The sequence below is a fragment of the Gadus macrocephalus genome, chromosome 15 (assembly GCF_031168955.1).
Source record: "Gadus macrocephalus chromosome 15, ASM3116895v1".
Lineage (NCBI taxonomy): Eukaryota > Metazoa > Chordata > Actinopteri > Gadiformes > Gadidae > Gadus > Gadus macrocephalus.
In genome coordinates, this window is record NC_082396.1 from 4,864,711 (window position 1) to 4,884,625 (window position 19,915).

The 19,915-nt window shown below is 49.8% G+C and overlaps 1 protein-coding gene across 4 annotated transcripts in view; it reads right to left on the minus strand.

Moving 5' to 3' along the window:
- The window catches only part of slx4ip (SLX4 interacting protein), a 34,837-nt gene that overhangs the window by 6,357 nt on the left and 8,565 nt on the right, over positions 1-19,915 (minus strand). For all 4 annotated transcript variants that reach the window (XM_060072952.1, XM_060072951.1, XM_060072954.1 and 1 more), the window contains 4 exons: positions 19,565-19,657; positions 18,776-18,896; positions 5,867-5,944; positions 4,606-4,694 (listed from right to left, as the gene is read on the minus strand). In XM_060072952.1, coding sequence (XP_059928935.1) covers positions 4,606-4,694; positions 5,867-5,944; positions 18,776-18,896; positions 19,565-19,657 — 381 coding nt within the window. The remainder of the gene's footprint in view (positions 1-4,605; positions 4,695-5,866; positions 5,945-18,775; positions 18,897-19,564; positions 19,658-19,915) is intronic.

Below are 19,915 nucleotides of genomic sequence, written 5' to 3' on the forward strand. Positions count from 1 at the left end.
CTATATTGGTTTGCTTTGGAAGGCATTGCAGGAGTTAATATACACTTTTACTATGATAGTGTGTGTGATAAAAGAGAAACCCTGGAAAACTTCCAGGTTCGTTCCATGAAGAAAAAGCTGTGGAGACACTTAACTTTTACCACAGAGGCGATATGAACACGTGTTCTTCTATACAACTCCCTCCTGCACACAAACACACACAGTCTGAATAGGGGTTTAAATGTTCCTTGATTGCATGAAGCTAAATCCACAAGAAGCCATCCTAACTACCATTAGGACATTGATGGATTTTCATGTTTTGTAAAGAGATTATTAATTACTTAATTCCTATATTTGGGTTCTTGAGTTATTAAACCTAAGCTGAAGCACAATAGATACACACACGTTTAGCCATTTCACTGTCGGCACTTGCCCTCGTAAAAACAGGGCAAAAACGCAAATATCTCTCCACGCCCACAGAAGAAACGAGCGCTATTTGTCTAAGCTCACCGCATCGCCCATGCAACAAAGCCCACAGACATGTAGGGGCGCATACTGCTATAAAGAGGAGGAGTGTTGTTATCCCTCACAATGAGAAAGTCCTGGCCCCGCCCTGGCTCCATCTGTAAGCGCCGAGACCGGCCAGCCCTGTAACTCTGCCCCCCCATGCTAAGTACAGCCGCAAGGGTGTCAGGTATTAGAGTATAGAGTGAGTCTGAAGTACTGTATATGACTATCCATCACATTCTTCAATCTAGACACACACCAGACAGGGAATCTGTTTTTATTCGCACGGTAATTCGCAAAGTAACCCAACACAACTATGTCTGGTGGCGGTGCCCGGCTTATTAGAATCCCTTTGTGACTGATCGGCTCATATCGGTGGATTCCAGTGTGTTTGCTGCTTGCGGTTGCAGTTTAATTGCGCTGTAGGGTTTCTCCCTAACGCCGCAAAAACTGCACCGGGGTGGACGAGAGAAACGAGTAAAGTTTGTCCTTTCTCCGGGGCCATTTTGAGTGAGCTGTTGCCGTGCTGTGGTAAAACCGTTGTAGCAGCAGAGGCATCGCTGAGGTCATGAGCAAAAACAGAGTGTTCCAGGTGCCAAAGGGGGGAGAGGGAAGTCAGGGTTGCTGCAAGGGAAGGGGGGACAGAATCACATCTGCTGTGCCTTTGATCCAGCCTTCTTCAGCCCAGCAGGGCCCTCACCTTGGCTGCCCGCTCTACGCCCTACTACAAAACAACAGCCACAGTCTTTTCCCAGCCTCCCCCCCCCCACCCCCTTCTCCTCTTGTGCTGACTCACGAAAGAGGCGGGGGCATCTCTTTATAAGTCCTTCACACGCTTTAAATGTCAATTGAAATACAAATAGGCTACATCGGGCGCACGGTCAGAAAGAGCTGCCTTTTGCTTTTGGTTAGCCGGTTCCCACAGCATCATGCAAACGCTCCAACTATGAAGATTTGCCTTTCAAAAGGCAAAGTTTTACTGTCAATCCACGACATCCGCAGGCCTGAAGCAGGGCTCAGGATGTCACTAAACTGTGTGCACACAATGCGAGAGCTGTCGGGCACGTCGGATAAAGAGCAGCATGAAGCTGACTCTCACTGGACTGGGCAAGAGCAGAACCATGATGTCACCCTGGTTCCCTCACAACGTAACCCCTTGACCTTATGAAAAGTGCTAATTTGGTGAGGCTACGTTTCCACTGTGGTCGATGGATTTTGTTCAACAAATTACACACAGACCAAAAAAGTTAGAAAACAATAATTTTCTTTGGTCTGGGAGCCGGGCAAGGAGCAGCAACGGGCTCGCAATGTCAACAGTCGTGGACTCAAAGACCCCCTCTTAGACCGTTGATTACTTCTGACATACATCTTCGACAGACTCATTATCGGATATTAGCCCACTGACAAACAGTTGCGACTCACTCCGTCTTTTTGTTTTGTTCGTTCATGAAGTTCAGCTTTCGAACTTTCCTGGCACCGAGCAAAATCGCACACAAAATACTAAATCTGACAAATGAGTGGAGGAAGTAAACAAATAATTATTCCTGTCATCTGAAATACTTTGAGTCTTGCCGTCTGGTATCTTTCCTCTGCAGACCGCAGCAGTGTGGAGGCTGGGCTGGCTGCAGCCCTGCCACAGCACTCCCACCCCTCCAAATCCCTCGGCTCGCACTGAGCGAGCCCCGAGAACCACATCCTGAGAGGAGGAACGCAATCGACAGCGGTGCCTCCTTGAACTGGAAAACTCAGTTACACCATCTGAACTCTTCACTGACGACTGCGCCCGCTCCGCTCAGAATATTACAATCGATGCTTTCATTGGACGCCAAATGGTGGATGGAGACTGCGGAGGACTTTCAAAGGGAAACAATAGCAAAAAGCCTCCATAGAAAAACACGGCCACTGATCACGGGATGTGATGGGAGCGATGTCTGCCCTTGATCTCGGTGCCAAGGTGAGAGGCTCCACCATACTTTCCCAGAATACTCCTGGGAGGGAGTGGGTTCAGCCGAGCACTGGTCAACAGATACTTGCCCTTCACATGAATGGAGAGGGGGGGAAAAAAAAAAACAAGAGAGCTGCAGTCTAAAAGACCCATGACTTGGACATTTAGTGCAACATGATATACACATTAAGAAGGGGAAAACACCCAGCAGCCCCTCCACCTGAATCCAATCAATCATGGCGCATGATGCCGGACTGCAGACAATCATATCAACAGCCCAGACAAGAATGTACACGTACACAGGAAGAACTGTTTGTAGGACTGAAGTAACACCGTAAACACTTTTCCTAACAAGCTTTATTCGATTTTTAACCACATTAGAAGTGATCCATAAACAAATACATGGTTGGATAATTAGATGTATACTTCAATCGATTAGATGTCTGAATTAAAGTCGTAATGCGTTACATTTCAACTCGCTCGTAGCTTACATTCAATGCTGATCGATTCAGTTATTCCCATAATGTTATCATTAAAATCACATCCTATAACTGATATATTGTACAAATAACAGAATGCTGACCAGCCGGGACCGCTGTCTTTGTTTGCAGGAATGGAGCTCCGGACACTCCCTAGCCCCTCCCACTAGCCCCTCCCACTCACGCCACCCCCCCCCCCCCCCCCAGCTGGCCCCGCTACGCTAGTTAGCGTCACACGGCTGCCCGGCCAGAGGTTTTATTTTTTTTTATCAGCAAGTCTCCTGCATACTTTCTGGCCGGCGCTCAACCTTATAAATCTTACGCAACCTAAACCGAGCTAACAGACCCAGTCTGACGGATCTCTGCAGATGATTTTCTTGTTATTAAATTCTAAGCAGGCCCTCCCCCTTCCGCGCTTCCAGAATGGAAACAAATGAAATCGCATTTATTTCACGTTGTTACTTTTTATTGCTTCCATTTTTCACGCCACACGAGCGAAAAAATACATCTTTGTGAGACGATCGAAAATGTAACCCCCCCCACACACCCCCCACCCCCTACCTCCTCCTCCGTTTGCAGGCAGTCTGAACACAGCCTCTGACTGCACTGCTGGGCTGACAAGGCAGAATGTTCCCCCCTTCCAGCGTGCAAGCCGCGTATCTCCTGGCGAACGCAGGGGCAGCAGTGGGAGGCATTCTTAAAGGGAAAATAACTTGCACATTTGATGTAATTTTAGATACGTCTGCCTGTTAAAGCCGTCCACTGTTCCCGCTAGGCACCGGGGGAGCCAATGCCTCTGTTGTCTTTAGAGACAAAAGGGGTTTCCGCCTTACCATGTGGAAACTATTCCGGGATGTTCTCCAAATAAAGAAATTGTTTGTTTTGATTGTTTGTTTTTCCTGTGCATGTGGACGGCATTACTGGAACCAAAACACTACATCGAAACGCATTTTCCATTTCCGTAAAAGAAGAGCAAAAAATACAATGTATGCACAAACCTGAACTGGGCAAACCTTGGGCTCAGGATCTCAAATGATCAAGTTCCACGCTGGCTGGGACGGAGTTTATTACTGTGTAAGCAGATCTCCTGAGATAACACCCGAAGCTTATTTTGCTGACGAGAAGACGTCCTTGTCCTCGAATGTAACGTTGTGCAACCATCCTTGAATCCGTGGTTTATTGTCTTTCACTGGTTCACACATCAAATAAAGATAACAACTCCTCCGTAGGAGCGCTTGGTGCCCTCTAACGACCCACTTGATTATTAATTTGCTTTACTTATTAAACCCCAGGGGCCGCGCTCCCATGGCGGCGACAGCAGCGACACATAGACTCTCGGGGGGCCCTGGCTAATCCCTGGCTCTTCCAGCGACACCTTGGCTTCAGAGCCTCTTCCCCCTGCTTTTCCCCATGGCTGGGTTCAGGGGGCTTAGCCGCGTCACGCCCAGCGGGATGGGAGACCACCGTGTGTAAACAGGTCTAGCGTATATAACGTCGGCGAGGGGGGTAGGGGGGGGGGGGGTGGTGGCGGCGGTGGGGTTTTCGTACAACTTGGCGCACGGCGTCTCCGTAATAACACACAGAAACCGTGCGGCCGGGAGTGTTTTGGGTCGTTTTTTCTTTTTTTCTTCCTCTCCCTCTCTCTCTTTACCAGGCGACTAAAAGAGGAAACGGCGGAGTATAAACAGCACTCACCGCCGCCTGGTTCGGGTTACCGGGCCGCGCCGAGGCATCCTCCGGACGGCTCACACACACCACGCCGCGCTCAGGAAACACACGCAGCTCTGCGGGCCGGGGAGGAGACACAAGACAGAGAGCAAAGCAGGGCTGGTTAATAAGTGCGGGCTCAGACTCCAGGAGGGGGGGGGGGGGGGGGTCCGACTTAAGACGGGCGGGGGGGCGGGGGGGGTGGATAGTTTTGCGGTGGAGGTTGGTGAGGCCATCGAACGAGCTCCAAGTCTTTACTAGACCTCAGACCGAGGAGAAGATGACAGCTTACAGACCGTTGGCGGCCTTTATGAGCCACGTGAACGGCGTGAATTATTACGACGTTTTTGACGTTCGACAAAAACGGCCTCAAAGGAAGCGATTCCGATGTTTTATCTGCTCCGGGGGTAAGACCGTAGAAGCACTAGGAACTATTTTTATTTTTGTATCGTTCACGTCGGCAGCTTGATAATCTATTAGCGGGACGTAGTAAATCCTTTTTCAGATGAACTAGTCCATATAATAAAAACATAACTTAACTACCCGATGACTGACAAGATTTGTGACATCGAGAATCGGAACGGCTAATAACATCGTGTGTGGTCCCAAGCGTTTCTCTCTAAATATTTGGTTGCCCCAGTGTTGTTGTTACGTTGACACATAAACATTTACTAGCGTGAAACACCAGAGCCAAAAAGTGTTTTTTTTTGGAGTGTTTTGTCTAAGTCGAATTACAAATGGAACATCTTTTATTTACAGTAGTTGAGCGTGTGTCACTTAACGCGAGGGGGACCTGCTCACTGAGGTCAAGACCACAGCTTGCAGCAGGTCCAAGTGCTACTTGAACATCAACATCTCGTGAGAGCAGGAATTAAATCCAACGACAGGAAGGGGATCACCTTGGGCTCTGGAATAAGTTGGCCTAGGGTCAGTGGCTGTAGACAGACCGGAGAGATGGATTCTTACTGCCCTCTGAAGACCATGGGCCCGTCACGCCCCCCCCCCCCCCCCCCCTTACCCAATCCCTATGCTGGAGAATCACTTAATGGTTGTCTGCTCGCTTCGCAACACCTGAGCAGGTAAGAACAGGACGTGGGAATGACAAGGGGGAAGGGAGGTAAACATTCTGACCGCTGCGAGCCCAGGCAGCACTTTCTTCACTTTCGCGTGAGATGTGGCCTAGTGGGAGCCCCGAGAGAAGGCCCATTAAACAGACGTATTGAAGGTAAAAAAAAAAGGTCTAGCATACCTCCATAGCGATCTTTTACAAGACATCTGAGGTTGTAATGTCTCTTCAGAAAATTCGCCACCAGGTTGAAGCTTGTACCTACCAAAACAAAGGGAAAAAAATGTACTTAAATAACAGGCAAAAAACATTGTTTCTGAATACTTGATCCCTTTCTGCCGGCTTTTTTATATGAATGTTTGGAATGCTGATGTTTGATAATCCGATCCATTGCATGAGGGTGCAGTGAGAGAGAGTTGCCACTACTCTGATGCTGCTATTCAAATCGATATGAGGCCCATGCAAAACAGGTGGACAAAGCAGATGGATAAAGGAGGCCAACGATGGGATGGGCCAACGCAAATATGATCGCTCCTGTGTGAGACTCTGCTGGGAATGAGTTTCACTACTGGTTTCACTACTGGTTCACCGCGACCTCCGCTGATGGGGGGACAGTATGGCTGGATGGAACCAGGAGCACACACTTCCAGTTCAAACTGAACAGCAGAGGAGAGTAGCAAAACCTTGTGCTTTTCTATTTTATTTGCATTGCTTTATTGGTACTTTCCTAAAATAACTCATGGTCAATGTGTTTGAATGGTGCCAGTTTGATGCCAAGTTGAATTATTGGCATCAAACTTCGACTTACCACTCAAAAGGCTTTAACCAGCTTTGGAACCACAAGGACAGCCTTGTGTTCACCTTTGCTGTTAGCTCGCAGAGTATCAGTAAACGGCGATGCTTTTTCTGTGTTTTCATGTTTATACCGCAAAAACAGCATAAAGTCTAAATACTATTCCTTCTGCCGGCCGACGACACAGAGAAGTGATGTAAAACGTGTGGTTGGTGGCATCTATTATAAACTGCAACTGATTACACAGATTATATTAGATATCTACAAAATTTGTTTAAAACTCTTCCCAGTACCAAAACAAGAGCCTCAATCTGTTTATGTGGCCTGGCCCTTTAATAATGCACGACATCGACAGTGCTGTCCTCATTCTGGGGTTTGACTGTTGATGTGCAAGGAGCCCAATAATTAGCATTAGGATTAGCATTAGCATTAGCGAGAGTCGGCCCGGCTCTGCGTTCAGCTGGATGCCCGGCCAGGCCGTAAGCGCAACTTTGTCATTATGTGCGGAATGTGCGATGCGCCGGGCAAAGACGAAGGCCTGTTGCCTAATCTGGTCGGAATTTGTTGACCGAAAGCGGGGGCCCGGCGAACACACGCAACACAGTTGTTGCTAATAAACAACACAACTGTCCCGGGGGGGAAACAAATCTGAAAGAGGGGCTGCTGCTGCCCCAATGGGTGTGCCCTGCTACGGACGGTTCGAGGGGCCATCAGTGTCCAGCTCTGCGGCGGTTCACATCAAGCAGAAGACCTGGAGTCGTGGTGGGTTGGAACCCATGGACCTGGCTATCATCTCTAGACTCAGCCATCAGCTTCTGGAAACTAATTTATATCCATGGGGCAGATTTTAAAACCACTGATAATGGACGTTTAGCCCCTAAATAAATCCCACGATAATGATCACATACCAAGATGGGGTGGCTTAGGAAGGGTGGACAAGATGTGTTGAATATAATATGTTTAGTAGACAGGACGTGGTTTCATACTGGTCAATTTGGCGTATGTCAATGCCCTCCCTCCCTCCCTCCCTTTCACTGTTGGCTAGGGAATTCCCTGTTCAATTGTAGCATCTAATTATCATCTTCGAAGAGGCAGCCATTTTGGGGGGAACAGTAGGTAATGACATGGTATTAGAGAAAACGTCTCGCCACAAAACTGTCACAGGTGGACAGAAAGCCCACTGGCTAATGATTGATGGCACCGTCTCCGTCTCTTCCCCTTGGCATGTGGACTGGGCTGCATGGTCAACATCTAAGTGGATGGAATAAACAGTAGCTGCATGCTATTAGATATACAAATTTTGTTTGACTTTATCAGCAAAAGTGAGATCAGAAGGCTATGCCGTTGTATCCTATTGTGCATTATGCAGGGAAAAAAAGAAGAAGAAATAGCACATCCTTTCTAATATGTTGAATATGGTGAATAAAAGAAGAGATATCTATTGACATGATCAATCGATTTTATCTTGGCATCACTTCTTGTTTACCATCCCTCCACATTACCTTCCTCCTTAATCACCAGTGCAAGTCTAGACACCTGGTAAACCGAGGACAAAAATAACTGAAAAGGAAAACGCCTGACATCTCAATACACCCTAATATTTCATAGATAATACACCGCAGCTATTATCAGTGTGACAGGCTGCTGAACTTGCCGGTCTGGCTCCTGCTGAAGAATGTATTACCCTCCAGGGTGAATCTTTGAAGATTCACCCTGGATTTGCCCTTAGGCAAAACGCCTACGGCTTATTCCTACACTTGTTGCCTAGCAATGGTTTGTTAACTTGCAAAGCTACAAAGTCTATAATAATGAGCCTAATCGGTAATCAATCGGCGCTGTTGGTAAAGAGGTGGGTTTCGTTTTTTTTCTGGCTGCTGCTCCGTCTTCTCTCTCTTTGAAGACGGATCGTTTTACAGGAGTGGGCATTCTGTGTGAGAAACTCGCATACAGGTTGAAATGTATTCTATTATTGTACAGAGTGCATAACTAAAGCGTTGCAAATGCAGGGACTTCAAAAGGCCTCCTGTGGTGCGACCTTATAATAGAGCCATGGTTCCCTGGAAACACTTCTTTATGGTTCCAAATGCGCTTTGATCAGCGGAACCAAATATGGACATCCTGTTCGAGGATAAGCTGTAACTGGTTCGGGTTTTTTAAGTGTAGGAGAGGACTTCCTCTATAGAAAGGTCCGCAGTGCTATCATGGGCCGCGGTGGAGATGGTTGTAGGTGCATTCTCTGTGGGGCCCCTTAGGCTAGGGGTCTCCCGGCAACAGGTGGGTCGTGTGGCAGCTCAGAATGATATACAGGACATGTTTCGTGGCTGGTTTTCTATAGGCAGCCTTGGTGTTTCAATGCGACTAACAAGTTGGAAAGTGCGAGTTTACCACCGTGTTTTAGTTCAGGGCACCCTTATATTGTTTTGGATTAAGTCTATGCCAAATGTGATTCTGTACATATGTAAAAAATATATATATATTATTTCTTATCCTTTCCTTCCCAACACACTAATGGCTGCCAAATATGGGCCTTTGACCTCATATGGTATCTCCACTCTTCCAGCTGTGTTTTAAAAATGCTTGAATAAAAGTTGCATCACTTAAATCGCCACCTACAAAGAAAGGTCCATGCCCTGCAGTTTTGTCAATTTTCAGGACAAGAGAGAGGGCCGGATAGAAGACTTCTGACTGGTTCTGATTCAGACCCTTACTGCTTTTAAACGGCCCAATCCGAAACAGTATGCTTTAATTATCTCCGGTCTGGTGGCATTTACACAACACCGTGGATCAAGCCATTTATTACGCAAGGATGTCGACAAACAAACCATGCATTACTATAAATACAGATTGCAGGGCACCTTAATTGTCTGGGACCGTTCCTTTATGAGGAAAGAATCCAACGTTTCTCTTTTAGCAGGACGCCCCCGTGGTCGTCTATTACCGCGCTGGATGCCTACTCAGAGAGGAATGGAGAACTGGAGCTGGGTTCTGTTTTCCCTGCCCATTCTAGGGATCATGGAGCCACCAGGAAACAACCATCTCACTGCCCATGGATGGCTCTCTGTGTTTTTGGAAGAGCTTTGATTCAGCCCATTACACTCTTTTGCCTCATGTCTGTGCTCGACAAGTATTCCAGTTGCCTTTTCCCCTGGTGGGTTGAGCTCGGCCAATTCCCAGGACAAAGTCTGACAGGGACGTCTGGACGCGGACTTGGTTCCCAACTCCATGTCGGCCTGACTCAAGACATCAGCTGTTGCTTCAACTTCATAACGTCCTGTGCAGCGCAGAGTTGCTCTTGGCCAATCGCCCGGGCTTTCTCGTGCTAAGCTTACATTCATGTCTCTCTCTCACAAACAGTTTTGCCGGGGTGCCTCCCCAGGGAATGGGTGGCCTCTCTCTCTGCGGCCACTCGAACTCACAGTGCAGCGAGAGAGAGACCGCTGCTCTGTGTGGGGAGAGAACCTTGGAAGAGCGGCTCTGATTTCCTGACTTCCTCGAGGGCGGATGACCCGGCCCGTCCGCTGATGTGTCAAAACCTGCCGCCGAACAACATTATGACGGATCGAACCGTTCAGTAAACAAGCAATGTCACGCAATGGCCCCGGAGACATGCTAGGAAAATGCAGAGGGGTCTCGGAGTGGAGTTCGCGTCAGCCATCGACAAACACAACCACAAAGACAACTGCGGAACGAGAACAAGATGCAGGCGAGTACCGGGTCGGCTGCCAAGGGTATTTTAATGTACTTGTGCAGTGAGTCGCACACACACACACACACACACACACACACTCACACATCCCCACAGCTTTCACCGCTTCCTGGGAAAACAATGAAGGGAAAGAAAAGTCAACAAACCAAAGGCACCCGGAGTAACTAGCACTGTAAGACGGAACAGAGAGGGTCGAGAGGTATTCGGGCCAGGGTCAAAGGTAAGCCCCCATGGTGCAGACTTCATTAACTCCAGTCATATCCTGAGGAGATCATTAAAAACAGCCACAGAGCCTAAAGCCTGGCCCACTTCTTTTTTTCTTCTTCTTGTATTTCCCCCCCCTCCACCACTGCCCACTGCTGCTCTTGTTGTTCAACGCACACGAAAATGCAGTATCTGTGCACACATACGTAGTCCTTCCCAAAACAACCACCCTATACTGTTCTGAGCACAACACAGTGACAAGGGGGAGGGGGGACACGGGGGGGGGGGGGGGTCTTGGAAAGCAGCATTCTGGCTGTATATTTGTCAGTGGGCCAGGGGAAGCATCGTATTAATGACACAGGACGACAAGTTGTGCGCCGGGCTGGGCAATATTGTCTGATCAAAAACTCTCCCCTTGTCTCTGACATTGTTGGCTTCTCTAGCGGGGGGACGGGGCAGAGTTACATGAGAGCATGAGGAAGCTGGCCGCATGTACGGGAGAGGAGGTGGAAGTTGGTGGTCTGGGGGGGGGAGTCTGGGGGGGGGGTTAAGGGGCTTTCCAGGAAGAACAGCGCTCTCCCCCGGTCTCTCCCCCGGTCTCTCCCTCTCCCTCTCTCTCTCCCTCTCCCTCTCTCTCTCCCTCTCCCTCTCTCTCTCCCTCTCCCTCTCTCTCTCAGCGTGTGTCGTGTCGGAGCACAGTGCCTTATCATCTGGCTCAACGTCCACCTGAAACAATATTTGCACATGAGCGCTCAATTAAACATTTGGGTGAACCGTTGCTCGCGGTCACGAAATGGGACGCAGCGTGTTAGCGCTTGGGGCCAACCTATAATGCAGCATGTGACCATGGTGATCGGAGCGGGGGAAGGGGGGGGGGGTTCAGAGCAAAGGACAATCCTCTTGGGGAAAAATAGAAACATGGCCTGATAAAAGAATCACAAACGGTCGCTTTGATCAATCATTACGTACTAATTAGCACCGGCGGCCATAAAGATTCCTGCAGCAGAGCACTGACCAACAACACAACTCAGGCACAACAAGCCGCTGATCAAACGAGTGTGAAGCCGTTCCCCTCTTTTCATTCTAAGCTACTTTGGATAAATGTTGTGTGATTCTTGGAGAGCACTCGAGTTCTGTGTTGCACAACCTCTCTGAACCCTCCCCCCCCCGATCAAGGTCCCATCAGACCCAGAGTGCCCGTGATTGCCGGTTCCCCTTGTAAATCTGCGAGGCCGTGCTGATTATTAATCTAGATGGATGAAGGCTCACAACAGAAAACATGGAGATTTTGTTCTGTGTTAAGCCAACGTTGCCAACAACATGCCAGGTAACACGAGGGGTTAAACAAGTGTATAGCCGGTATCCATAATTCATAAAAGCTGTTTATTTTATGTTTTAAGGGCTGTAGTGACCTTGTACCTAGAAATAAATGCATAAAGGCCGAATTACACCGGCGGGCAGCGTCGCTTTATCGCCATCTCAGAGCTCGCTGTTTCGGACAGCACAAGGTCGATTTGGCACACTGTGCAGCCATGACACCTGTTCCATTGAAACACACATAAAACACACACACACACACACACACACACACACATACACACTCACACTAAAGCCCAAAGGAGATAATATGATATGTAAGAGATATGGGATACTACTCATTTAAAACATCAACCGGCGTGCGTAGGAGGAAAACACAGCCGACCTCAGACATGTTGAGCATAAGTTCTGAAACAGTGCTCACTCCAGTAGGACCTGGCGACCGAGCCCGGGTTCAGGAGAGCGAGGGCCGTCGCCCTGACCAAGCTGCGGTTGAAATGGGGGGGGGAACAGTCACATGAATGTGATCCGTGCTCAGGCTACCATTCCTCTGCCCTAATTATATGGGAAAGAGTGTGGTGTGACAGCCATGACTGGGGCTGCGGTCATGTCCTAAGAGACTGCAGCTGACCCTGTGGGGGGAGAGAGAGAGTGGGGGAGAGGGAGAGAGATTGGGGGAGAAAGAGAGAGAGAGAGAGAGAGAGAGCAAGAAAGAGAGAGACAGAAAGAGAGAGCGAGAGTGAAAGAGAGAGGGAACTCAAAAGCAGAACACCAGGAGACAAGAGGCAGAGATGGAGCATGAAGACCAAGTGAATGGGATGGAATTGAAAAGGATAGAGGAGATAATAGAGAACGTGTGTGTGGATGCATGTTGATAAAAGTGTGTTTGGGGATAAAAGTGTGTGCGTGCGTGCGTGCGTGCGTGCGTGCGTGCGTGCGTGCGTGCGTGCGTGCGTGTGGATACGCATGAGTGTGTGCATGCGTGCGTGCGTGCGTGCGTGCGTGCGTGCGTGCGTGCGTGCGTGCATGCGTGTGTGTTGCAGGCCAGAATGGCGAGAGGGGTTAGCGCTGGAGTCAGACTGTCCAATGTGTAGCTGCTGAGTAAGGCCAGGGGCTTACAGGCAGGATTTGCAGGGCCACGGCAACACCACAAAGCACCAGGGGGCCGGAGGGGTTTGAATGGAGGTTGGGAGGGCGGGCGAGTGGGGGGGGGGGGGGGAGTGGAAAAGGGGGTGGATGGCAGAGGCTTGGGGTGGCTACTCCAATTGGTATCCATTTCCATCCAGGGCCTTGGAATTCCTTTGTTCCTGTCACAGGTCGCCCACCCCCCATCCTCCCACCCCCCTTCCTCCCATGCAACCCCCCCCCCCCCCCCCCCCCCCCCCCCACCTCTCCCCCCCATCCCCCCTGTCCACCCACCCGCCTTGATCCCAGGCAGCCTTGCAGCCGGCAAGGCCGCGGCAAGGGGCAGGTAACCCTGCCACAGGCATGCCTCTCTATTTACAGCCTGCACTCTGCTCTGGGTAGGCAGGCCACGCCGCACACAACGGACACACGTATTAATAGCAATGGCTGGTGGTGGTGGTGGTGGAGGGGGGGGTCTAATCATACAGGTTGTCACACGACACAATAACTTGAGCCCCAGAGTCTCTCGGGCGGACGCACTGAGCGTGGATCCTTTCATCACCAGGGGAGGGAGAATATGTCTTTTAGCGAAATGCCTCGCTGACCGAAACACTCTCGGACACACGTCAACACTGCAGGCCGTTTTTTACGAGCGCCCCGCAAAGAAAGGCAATAGGAAAGGCAATAATTAACCCCCGCACACACACACACACACACACACACACACACACACAAGGACATCCCGCCCCTTCATTTTTTGCTCTTCACACATCCTCCGCATTCTTGGTGGGTCATTCGTAAACACGTTCTCACACAAGTAAAGCAATCCGGCAACACTTGTGCTCCGTCCGCGGCGGCCCTGTCCGGGGCAGCTTTAAGCCTCCTCGGTAGACGCTGCCAAGGGGAGTCAGTGGTACACTGTGCATGGCTCGCAAAGCTCTCTCCCACGGCTATTAGTGACCATTCATCTGGGGAGCCTGGGAAAATGCCTGCGCTGCCTGCAGTGGCCATGGGGGAACGGGTTGGCAGGTGTTCCCTCCCCCTAAAGCCCCACCACCTGTGTGAGAGGGGAGAGCCAGAGAGAGAGAGGGGACCCGAGCTTCTGGCCCTGGCCAGGAAGAGGGCGAGGAGGCTGGGTACCGCGGTGGGGACTTTCGCCGTGGCCGCTGGAGGCTGGGGAGGGGGGGCGGGTGCGGCAGGGCCGGGGGAACCAACGACCAAGCAACGAATCGATAGCGAGGTTGACGCTTTGGATGCTTGGACGTGAGGCATGTGTGCGGTTGAAATGGTGTTTTAGCTGAATCTGTGTTGGAGGGGACTCGTCTCTTTTTACGCCCCCCCATTGGGGACATGGGAAGTGGGGGGGACGCTCACACAGTACACACACAGCTCACCGAATACATCGAATCGAGTCGTAAATAGAACTAGACTGAGAACCAAATATGTAGCGATATCCTTAAGTCAACTACTTAAGTAAGATTAGATAAGATGAAACAATAAGTAAAGGCAAATAGTTGTTTTATTCCCGTCTGAATGATAATATGCTTTGGGACATTGCATTGTTATTCATGGTCCTGATCTGACAAATAGGGGCTTCCCACTCATTCCTGCAGGGGCAGATCAGGGCATCTCCACCAACAGAAGACGGGACAGTACATTCAAACAGCGTAAACCACCAGCTTCCTCCCTTGAATGCCTCTCGTATCAAATAACACACGCACGCATAAAAAAAAAAAGTATTCCTCTAAACACAGAGAACCCACTACCCGCTCATTCTTCCATGTGTAATTACCCTGTAAAAATGTGGGTGTGCTGCAGTCCAGCAGAGGGAATGCAGCGAGCCTCTCCCAAGCTCTCCCCCCGGCTCCCCAGCCTTCTAGGGTCCAGCGTGTCCATTTATGCTTGGCCAGAGCCAAGAGGTTTTGGTGGGAAAAGTTCCCCGTGTCCAGCACTCTCAAAACATAAATAAATCACATCACTATGAGCTAATCATGAATTCTCAAGTAGCATGCCTTAAAAAAAAAAGCAAAAAGAAGATGAAGATGGAAGAGAAGAAGAAGGAGAGGGTGGAGGAGGAAGAGAAGTTTCGGGGGGGTGGGGGGGGGTGTGGCTGACATTTAAAAAAAAAATTGGCAGCTGAGATTTAGGGAAATTGGCAGGATTTATCTTCCCAAGAGATAAGGGACTAAACCTCTATGACATGTTCAATGGGTGTTATGTGTGCTGCACTAAGACACACACACACACACACACACACACACACACACACACACACACACACACACACACACACACACACACACACACAAAAGCAAACACTGGCGGACAAAAAAATGCAACTTAACTAAATAAACGCCCCCCCCCAAAAAAAACACAAAGTCCACAAATATCCCATTCCTCGGATGCCTTCTGGACGCGGACGTCGCAGCGTGGTGGAATGCTCTGAGCTGTTGATGGCTCATTTGAAGAGCCAACAGCTGAGGCCGTTCCGCGGTTCCGCGGGCCGGGTGCGCGGGCGGGCGTGGGGCCTGTGGAGCCCACACTGGCACCAGCGTCCTCGCCGCCAACCACCTTACAGGCTGAACCCAGCTCCACGCTGAACCCAGGTCCTATTCCTGGCCCAGACATCAATACAAAGAACCGCACTTGGCACCTTAGGCGTCAGGCCCCGCGTGTGTGTGCACACCACGTGGAAAATATACACACAGATATACACACACACACACACATACACACGCGGCCTCACTGTGTCTCATCGTCTGTCTGACACACATCCCTCCCTCAGGTAGCTCGCGGGGCTACATGAATAAACAGAAGAGGCTAAACAGCCGACACGTTCATTGGGATACCGGCGGGAAAAACCATCTTCACTACCACCGTATGACCCCTCTTGAACGCTCTGTGAAGTTCTGCGAGGATTAGCAGGTTAGCGTTTGACCCTGCCAGAGAAAAAAAAAAAAAAAGTAAAAGAATGACCCCCATACTTAATACCCATCCTGAGGTCTGCCGGGCTTCCCTCCCAGAGCCAGGAGTCTGTGGTCCGTGTTTTATGGCTCCAACAAGCCCGGCGCTTCTCACAGTCTCTCTCTCTCTCTCTCTCTCTTCTCCCTCCTCCTCAAGCACTGCTCTACCTCGCTCACTCGCTCGCTCACGTGGGGCCACAAACGAAAAGCCAAGAATGTCAATACGCTCCCTAAAGACCTTTAAGAGGACCGGGAGCCCGTGGGTTGTGGCGAGGCCGTCGCTGAGGCGCTACTCTGGTTCGTGTCATGAGGAGAGGGTGGAGAGGGGAGGTGGAGGACGTGAGGGGTGGGGAGGTGGAGAGCATGAGGGGTGGTGGTGTCGGGGGTGGGGGTGGTGGTGCTGGTGGTGGTGCTCCGATATTGGAATGGAGCTATGTTCCGATAGTTTTGTTCTTGGCAGCGCGGCAGGAAACGCAATTATTTTTGACATGCATATTTTACTATTGCTCATCTCGCCCTTGTTCACACAGTTGATTTTGTGTGTTTGTGTGTATGTGTGAGTCATTGTGACTGTTGGTGTGCAGTTGAGCATTTGTGTATGCCTGCATGTTCCTAAATGTGAATTTTGTGTGTGACTTTGCATGTCAATGTTTATTCGTATGAGTGGGTTTCATTGATGTGAATGTGTGTCCGTTTGTATTTCTGTGCGCGTATGTGTACGCGTGCGTGTCTGCGGTAGCACATCGTTGTCTGTCTAGTTTCTAGACTGTCAATCTCCCTGCCTGCCTTTCTGAGTACAGTCATCCCATCAGAGCCCGTCTATCCGCAGTCTGTCAGTGGGAATACATGTCAGGCTGTTCAGTAACTTTACCCTGTCAGCCTGTTCACACCTAACCCGGGGGGAGGCTATAACCCAGCAACACGGCGTCACTCCCTCACGGTCGCTCCCTGCGCGAGTATGTACACACACAACGATGCACAAAGCACCGACCGCATACACAGAGAAAGTTTGCAAATAAACCTCAGCCTGTGCGCGCGGGGAGCTTGATGCAAGTGCGAATGCTGACAACATGTTTATACTGTGCCCACGCCGCGGCCCGCGGCCCTTGTGCATCTGCATACCAACGGGCAGGTGCACGTACGCATGTGAGATTGTTGAGTGGATAAACACACGCCCAGCCGCGCACACACACACACACGCACACGCGCGTAGACACACACACACACACACACACACACACAAAGACACGGAGACGCAAACACGCAGACGCACACGCGCAGCTGAGGCTAAGGCGTAGCTGGAAAGGGTGTAGCGTGAGAGTCTTGTTCTTTTGCTACAGGAGAAACTTTATGGGGCTGGTTGCCCTGTAATCCCCCTCTGACAGTCAGGCCAGGCCTGCTGAGTGAGCTCTGGTTAACAGCCCTTAACTGCTGGCTGCTAAAGGCTGCAAGCTCCACATTGTCTCAATTGTTTTCACCTGGACAGGTAATGGTCCAGGGTCAAGAGAAATAGAGAACGATTAAAGATTGTCAAAGATTGTGTGTAGATTATGCGATGTATTTGGAGTGGTGCTATGAAACATCATAATTGCTACTTAACAATTTTACCTATGTATGATGTCTTTCTTTTCCCTCTCTATGATGTCATAACTGTACATTGTTTTTCTTTTTTTTCTTTTCTCTATCTCTTTTTTCTGTCAACCGTTCTCTTTTCTTCTTTATCCTGTTTTTGTGTATTGTTGATTTATTGCATGTTTGTCTTGTTAAACGTGGACCCCAGGGAGAGTAGCTGTTGCCAAGTGTAATGGCTAATTGGGATCCTAATAAACTAAACTAAACTAAACTAAAGACGTGACATAACCATTCGGTAACAGGCATGTTGTCCTGTCTTGTGCAACTGCGGCTTCTCAATTTGTTGTCAATCCAGACAACCAGAGAATGGTTGACAGCGGCCCCGAATCTGGTTTGTTTCTTATGAGCTGACTGTGGATCCCATGGGGCCCTCAGCCCTCCATCTGATTGCTTGGTATGCCGTTCTCACCGGCTTTAGTGTTTTGATGGATTCATTATTTGACTGACAATAACATTCTTCCTTCTATTTTATTAGGCTGCCTGACAACTCATCAACAAAGGCGTGTCAAGAAAACACGTTGGGAAGAGGTTAGCTCTGGCTGTGTTTAATGGCCTCCCAACGTGCATGTGAAACCCGGGTGCGAGATGTGCCAAGGCAAACACAGGGGAACACAATAGGAAAAGCACTGTATCAGAGCTGGTCTCCACGGGTCACACCCTGGTTGTCGAAAGCCAACCGTGCCTCAACTAGTCGGGTTATTTTCTCCTCCCACACTCCTCTCCAATGGAGAAGGTAGCCATGACACACATTGCCGAATGTTTTGAAACTCCCTTCCCACCCTTCTCGAGGATTTGTGCAACCTGCCCCTGTGTACAGTAAAGAGTCATATCTCTGCAGCTGAGCTTAAATGGAACAAGTGGTGGCGCCGAACGAATAAAAGAGCCAAGTTCAACATAAAAAAAAAACTAAAAAAATAAAAGTCCCTTCAGATCCAAGGCCTGGTGATAGACACAGCAAAGAAAGATTGATAGAGGAATATAAGAAAGGAGAATGAATGACTTGATTGTTGAAGGAATGAGCTGTGGCTTGAATTCAAAGCCGATAAATCATGTGTTCTAATTAGCGTCCTCTGAATATTTCAATGATCGCTATCTGCAAGAAAAACAGAGAATCATCCACGCTGCCTACACTGCAGAACATTTGAGGCGATCTCCTTTTGTGGATGTAGATTACTGCTTTACTGGTGAGTGGGTGTGCGTTAGTGTAGATCGGTGTGTGTGTGTGTGTGTGTCGGCGGATGTGAGTGTGAGTGTGAGTGTGAGTGTGTGTGTGTGTGTGTGTGTGTGTGTGTGTGTGTGTGCGCGCGTGCGGATGTGTGTGTTGTACACGTGTGGGTGTGTGTGTACTATACCAGTAGCGCTAAAGGCCTTGGCGGGCAGCAGCTCCTTCCTGTGCTTGGCCGGCTTATGGAGGCGCTCGGCATGCAGCTTCACCCTCTGCTCCACCGCACCCTGAACCAGCACCGCTACCTCCTACCACACAGCACAGGGGGGGGGGGGATCACGATGCACCCTGAACCAGCACTGCTACCTCCTACCACAGCACTGGGGGAGATCACGATCAGTGAGCCTTAATCCCATTTATCTGCATCAGAAGCAACTTCCAAAGGAGGAACCGTCACTTATATTATTTTATATAATCGAGTACTGCTTCGGTTGAAGTACGTAAACGGCCCGACTTCTCTGCACATATCTCAAAGCGCAAAAACGGTGTTGATGTTGCAGACCGCGGTTTGTTCCACAAAACGTGTCTGGAGCGAGCAATGCTCTCTCTTTTGATGTCAAATAACAAGTGCAATGGTTTTCCCTTAAACCCGCTCTTTGATCAATTCATTATTTTATTTAATTAATTGATTGAACTCTGAGGAAAAATGATGGTGGTATACTAGGAACCTTGTGTTTTGTCAACTACAGGGATTTTACCCATGTGGAGGGTGGGGGGGGGGGATGATGGGTGTCTCTGTAAAAGAAAAGAGTTAGCATTTCTCTGTGAGAATCCCCGGGAAGAAGAAAGAGAAGGCTTAAAGTCATTTCGGATTCCACGCTGCAGCTTCCCATTGTCACCGCACCCCCCTGACCGGAACATGAGCTATACATCCACAGCCCCCCCCCCCCCCCCCCCCCCCCTGCGTGCCCCGTACCTCAAGGTGCTCCGCAGTCAACCAGCTGGTGTCCTCTTCCCGGGCGCCCAGGGGCAGTGCGTGCACGTCCACCAGCACGGCGACGTTCCCACACTGCAACACAAAGAGGGCCGGCGCAGCCACAGGTTGCTGAGGGGCATGTCGGGGGGGGGGGGCTCCAGACAACAAAGGGAAATCAGAGTGCGCTTTGATTGACAGGGGGAGACACAAAACCCCGTCCAACGACCCCCTGTGCGTTGTCACCCGAGGGTCTCTCTCTCTCTCTCTCTCTGGCTGTCTCTCTCTGGCTCTCTCTCTCTGGCTCTCTCTCTCTGGCTGTCTCTCTGGCTGTCTCTCTCTCTCTCTCTCTCT